The sequence below is a fragment of the Tetrao urogallus genome, assembly GCF_951394365.1.
Source record: "Tetrao urogallus genome assembly, chromosome: 5".
Classification (NCBI taxonomy): Eukaryota; Metazoa; Chordata; class Aves; order Galliformes; family Phasianidae; genus Tetrao; species Tetrao urogallus.
The window spans coordinates 58,441,867-58,447,866 of record NC_136818.1 but is presented as its reverse complement, the minus strand read 5'-3'; the positions used below and the strand labels follow the sequence as shown (position 1 = coordinate 58,447,866).

Genomic DNA, 6,000 nt, shown 5'->3' with positions numbered 1-6,000 from the left:
TTCGTCCCCTCCGAGCCACAGCGCTCCTCGCTCAGCCGCCGCCGGGCCCGCAGCGGGGAGGGGCCGCGCCGCCCCCTGCCAGCGACGGGGCCTGGCTGCAGCGGCACCGCCCGCAGGAAGGCGCGGCGGGGTGGGGACGGGAGGAAGCGGCGGAGCCTCCCCCGGGCTGGGCTCCGCGGCCGGCCCATGCTTCGGCGGGAGCGGTGAGCGGCGGGCTGAGGGGAGCCGCGGGGCGGCGGCGGGCGGCCATGTCGGAGAGCGAGGGCGGCGCGGCAGGTGAGGCGGGGGGATTCGCCGCAATGCGGGAGCGCGGCGGGGGGAGGCGGCCGGGACCGGTGGAGGGGAAGCGGGGGAGGAATCCCGGCCGGCTGCCCGCTGCGGAGCACCGCGGGCGGCACCTCGGGAGGGAGCCGGGGCTCGGAGCGGAGCCCGCCGCCCTCCGCAGCCCCGGGGAGCCGCTGCGGCGACCCGGGAGGGAGCGGGGTGCGGGAACAATGCGGCCGCCGAGGCCTTTTGTGGCCGTCCCGCCCGGCGGCCGGGAGGGAGAGAGAGGGCTCGAGTGGGAGAGCGGGATGCGGGCATCGCTGTGGTGTGCTAGGAGAGCCGGGCGGGAGGCAGCACTGCGGCGAGGCGCCGGGACGGTGCGTGCGGGTCGGCGGCTGGAAGGGGCTGCTCCCCGCGGGCCTGCAGGGAGGGTCTCACTGCGGTCCGTCGATGCTCGCACTGCGCCCGGTGACAGGCAGAGCTCCGCAGGGACGGGGATGATCCCTTCCTGTTGGGGATGCTGTAAATGCGTGGCTGGGGGAACAGCCCGAAGGACAGTGTGGGCTTAACCTGGCTCGTCTCATTGTGTCTCTCCAAACCTTCTTCCTCACTGAATGGTGTAGAGACTGGGGAAATGGATGCTGAGCCTTGGGTGGTGGTGGTATATATACAGAGAAACTTAAAAGACTGTTAGTACAAATCAAAGAATTGTGGGCTTTGGAAGGGACCTCTGGAGATCATCCAGTCCAAGCCCCTGATAAAGCAGGTTCTCTGAGGTAGGTTGCAGCAACAAATCCTGGAAATAAATTAAAGGAAAGCTCTTCTGATGAGCTTATTCAGCTGTAAGCCTCAGCACATCTGGGGATGCAGCTCTGTTTTGCAGGTGGGGATGGTGACTCAGATGGGTGCAGACAAGCACCAGCCACAGGACCGGTCAGAAAGCCTCCCTATGGACTGATTTCCTACAGAAGACAGCAGAGCCTTCTTTGCACAGAGAACTTGTGGTGATGCTCAGGAGGCCTGTTTTCAAAATTTCCCCCCAAAACTGAGGTTCTCTGTTGGAGAGAAGGAAGAAAAAAATGCATCTGTGAGTGGGATTTGGGGAGCACTTTAAATAAAAGAGGTAAACTGTAGCACGCGTAGAATAAAAGAGTACCCATTTCAAACAGTACAAATAATACAGTTTATAAACTGGTTGGATTTTCAAGATCTTTACTGCATATTCACCCCCATCATGCACATGTTAAGTGCTTTCTGTATAAGTCGCTGGTGCTTACTCTGCTTGAAGGTACCTGTGACAGTTCTGTAGCTGACAACAGGAAGGAACTGAGTGACATTTGTGTGTTAGGTGACAGAGCGCTGTGTATTGTTTGCTGTAATAAAGCTGCAAGGTTAGTGCAAGGCAGTGTTGAGAATAAGTGACTTGTGACAGAAGGAGAATTTGTTCAGGAGGGGTTTTGCTAGAAGATGGAATGTCATGCAGTAAATCAATGATTTGCTATGCCAGAAATCTTTATGTGCTTTCCACTCTCTGGAATGCTGAAGCTGTCAGAGAAGAAAGACTTCAGGGATAAAACGTGATTTAGTAGGTGGTGTATTGACAGTCCAGGGGCTGCAGCCACTTACTGCAGCATAGTACAATGCGTAGAAGAGAGGTCTGTATGTAAAACAGCACGGCGTTGCATGCGGAATCTGCCCATCGCTTATAGCTCCAGTCAGCACAGCACTGCGGTATCTGCAGATTGCTCAGGGTGAGCCTCGATGCAGTCATTTGTGCCCCTGAGCTGTTGCATGTGGAACTTCTCATTGTACTGCCTTCTAGTGCTGGTCAGCCAATGGGTGATGCTGATTCAGTTCTCCTTTACTGTACGCACCCTGTGAATTTTCAGTTCATTCCCCTGGGGTAGCAGCGGGTGCCTAGCAGTGCAGGGAGCTGCCCTGCTCTGAGCTGCGGGGTTTCCCCAAAGCTGGGTTTGGCTGCAGGGAGGCCCTGCACTGCTCAGCACTCGTATGGCGTGACACCGCTGTGCTGGCCCAGAGCTGGGAGCAGTGCGGCTCGGACGCGGCTGCGGCTTTGGATGCAGCTGAAGTCAGCAGCCTCAGGAGGCTGATGCTATGCAGGAAGACCTGAATGCTGCCTCAGCTGCAGAAGATCTGATCTGCAGGTGTAAATGTCCTGGTGCAGGTTCTGTTTTGCTCTCTAACTCTGTCCCCGTTGTTGGGGTTACACATGAGCTGACTGGTGTCTTGCCTCGTGCTCTTTTCTGCCAAATGCTTTTTACTGTACTCTGCTATGATGTCACTTCTGAATCCCTTCACCTCCATTTTCTGTACCTGAATTAGTTCTGCCTTTTGGTGTTGTATTAGGTGGGATTTCAGAAGTCATTTACTCCAAAGAGTGCAACATTTGTAGCTTAGAAGTGTTTCTCTGTGGCTATTTTAGTCTACATATTGTAAAGGAGCAGCTTGGCTTAGTCCAGTATTTTAAAAAGCACTGCCGGCCCTCACTGAATGATAACAGAGAAATGGGTAAGGAATAAACAGCATGGCACTCAAGTGATGTGACTTCCCAGGAGGAGAACAGTCGTGACCACAAGTAGCTCTGAAACAACTTTTTATGGGAGCTTGGCTCTATTCCTTTTGTTTTATTTATTTATATGTAAGGTAGTTGTTGAGATCTGCCGTAAGCAGCTCAGTGAAATCATGAGACTCTTTGAGTGTTGCATTCAGAAGTGACTTCAGCTTCTTCTGTGGTGACCTTCTGAGTGACAGTTGTCACTCTCACAGAATCACAGAATGGCCTGGGTTGTAAGGGACCTCAAGGATCATGAATCTCCAACCACCCTGTCTGGCAGGTCCACCAGCCTCCACATGCAGTACTAAACCAGGCTGCCATCCAGTGTGGCCTTGAACACCTCCAGGCATGGGGCATCCACAGCTTCTCTGGGCAGCTTGTTCCAGCACCTCACTTCCTCTCATAGTAAAGAACTTCCCCCTGATATCCAACCTAAATCTACCCTGCTTATCCTCTGCTCTCCTGTTAAGCACCCTCACTAACTGGCAGTAGAAATGGATGAAGCTCCAAGTTATGACACAGTTGTGCAGAGCTACTCAGCTGTGTTTTCCCACTAGAAAAGAGGAAGACTTGGAATCTGTTTCAAGAATGAACTCTGAAGTCCATCAGTTGTGACTGTAATTGGTATGCTCACTTCACAGATGTTTTACTGAAAAAGTGCACAGCTGGTTTGTAACATGAGGTCCCAGATGTTGATGTTGCACTCAGAGAAAGCTGATGTCAAGTATGAACTGAAGGGATCTGCTGTGCCCCTAGCGTACGTGAAGACTTCATGTTCCTAACTGCAGCAGAGGTCCTGGCTCCTGGCTTCATCAGATTGAGGCTGCCTCTGCTCAGCCACCGGGTGCCTTTTGGTCTTAAAAAGAACATTCCATAGATCTCATTACTCAAAATATGTCAACTATGACCCATTTGCTGTTGTGTTAAGGAACATAGTGATATGCATTTAAAATAAACATATGCAAGTTTTAAATTTTACTGTAACTATTACTGAAGCAGTAACTTTTCACTGTTTTAAAATTAGGATGGCGGTGGGTATTAAAACAGGAAATTCCTTCGAAGTCTGCCTCAAAGGGATCTGAGAGAGGATTTTGTGTAAATGAAAAGGAAAATGCAGTCAATTCTAACAAAAAAAGTAAATAAACAAAAAAATACTCAGAATCTGGAGGTCAGTGCTGAGACTGGAAAGCCTTTGTTCCTGTCTTCTGATGCCTTTGCTAAGGGCAGCATCAGGGTGTGTCAGGAACAGGGAGCTGCACGGGGAGCCGCGTTGGCTCGCCCCGCTGTTGGCACGCTGCTGTGCTCTGCTTATGGATACAAGCTGCTGGGTTCACTCGGCAGTGGTTTGGGCGCGTGGACTGGCTCTGGAAGTATCTTAATTTGCAAATACAAGGGACCCGGAAGGGTCTTCCTCTGTTTGTTGCATCAGTAATTCTGTAAGCTTTGGTCAACTCTCAGTCAGTGCCCTGGAGATGCACTTTTCCTAGGAATTCTGAGAGACGTTTCCGTCAGCTTGTATTGTTTGCAGTCCAGAAAGAAGCATGTATATGAATGCAGTTTTATAGCAGCATTTGCTTGAAATCTGTGCAAGTTTATTTGCTATCATCTCAGAAGAACTACCGTCTCTGTTACAGAAATGTCCCCAGTCAACTGTAGTTTCCTTGAGGAAGGAGGCAAGTTGTTTTTGTGTTGGGTGAAGCAAGCAGCATAGAGATCATCTATGAATTCTGCTTTGACTTGCTCTTACCTAGATATATTTTACATTGATGATGCTTTTCTGCACCATTCTTTAAGGGTTGTCTCAGTCTGTGTGTACTCCAACCATTTTGAAGTTCAGAGCGCTCTGAGCTTGCCTGTGCAGCATGGCCTTTTGTCACGAGGTTTTTTTAATTCATGGTTTTTTTTCTTCCCATTTCATATGAAGTCTGGACAGTGGATATTTGGGTATATCCCCCCTTGTTACTGCAGCCAGGCTGTTTGTCTTTAGTCAGAGATAATGAGAATATTAAAATCACAGTTGCTTTATTCAGTTCTTACCACCTTCTAGTCGCTGTTTGAGAAATGCATTCCTGACAACTTGATGTTGCAGATTTCATCTTTGAGGACTCCTGAGGCTTTTTCTCTATTTAAAGACCAAAGTACCTGTGGTTATGATAGGCTGACTGGCAAATGGCCCCATTCCCTTGTTCCAAAAAGATCCAACAAATTTAACATCGCTTTCTTAAGTTTCCATGGATACCTCGCTAGAACACATGCTGTAATCAAACCAGTAGGGCATGCCATTTGCAAAAGCTTCCACTATTGTCATAATGGAACTGCTGAATTCAAACCTGTCCTTTTAGAGTAGCTCTCTTTCTTACTCAGCTTCTGGTTTTACCCATAGCAGGCTGGATCCTGTGGAAGCACAGCTTTTCAGTTGGCTGTCTCCTAGGTTGGTGTTGGCCTCTGTGTGATGTGTATGCGTAGTCGTGAATGTAGTCCTGATGGGTGCTGGTATTAAAAACCTCTGGAAATTGATTTTAATCAGTGTCTGCATGATTTTATGATCTACTCCATGGATCCTAAACATCAGTTTTCTCTCTTCTGTCCTTCGCTTTTCTCCTCGTAAGGTATTTTCCTTTAAGCCTGATGGCAAATCTGTTCTCAAGACTGTAAGTTAAAAAGAATAAAGAAACACAAACTTATTTTTGATTTAGCTGGGAAGTGTCAATCTGAATCTAAATCAAAACCCAGAGACTATAGATTCACAGATGACTTTGCTGATGGATTGTCAGATTTGACACTGCTTCTTGCAGTTGCACAACAGCTAGTGCTCTCTTATTTTCCCACTTCAGCCTTGAAGAATGTTAAGGGATTCATATAGCTCTTTTCCTTAGTTTTTGTTAGTTTGCTTGCTTTTGAAGGAGAAGTGGGGGGACAGGGAGACAAATTTATTTCCTCTGCTGGACATGAGATACAGAAAAACTGAACGGTGATTTTTGTTCAGTCTTTGACTAATTCTCCGTTGAATATCTTCACCCAGAAAAGAAAATCTAGCATTGCTTTGTTTTCAGGATGTAATTACATCTCGAGAAGATCTTATGTAGGAACTCGCAGTAAGACAGGGAATTCTGTAGTGCTGTATTTATTTGATTCCTGTTGTTTTTTAAAGGAAAAAAACA

The 6,000-nt window shown here is 48.8% G+C and overlaps 1 protein-coding gene across 1 annotated transcript in view; it reads left to right on the top strand.

Annotated features, from left to right (window-relative positions):
* Positions 1-299: 299 nt before the first annotated feature.
* HSPA12A (heat shock protein family A (Hsp70) member 12A) overlaps positions 300-6,000 on the top strand; it is a gene marked incomplete at both ends in the record, with an annotated part of 46,440 nt that continues 40,739 nt past the window's right edge. The window contains one exon of the mRNA XM_079535942.1: positions 300-786. Within this exon, the coding sequence (XP_079392068.1) occupies positions 300-786 (487 nt within the window). The remainder of the gene's footprint in view (positions 787-6,000) is intronic.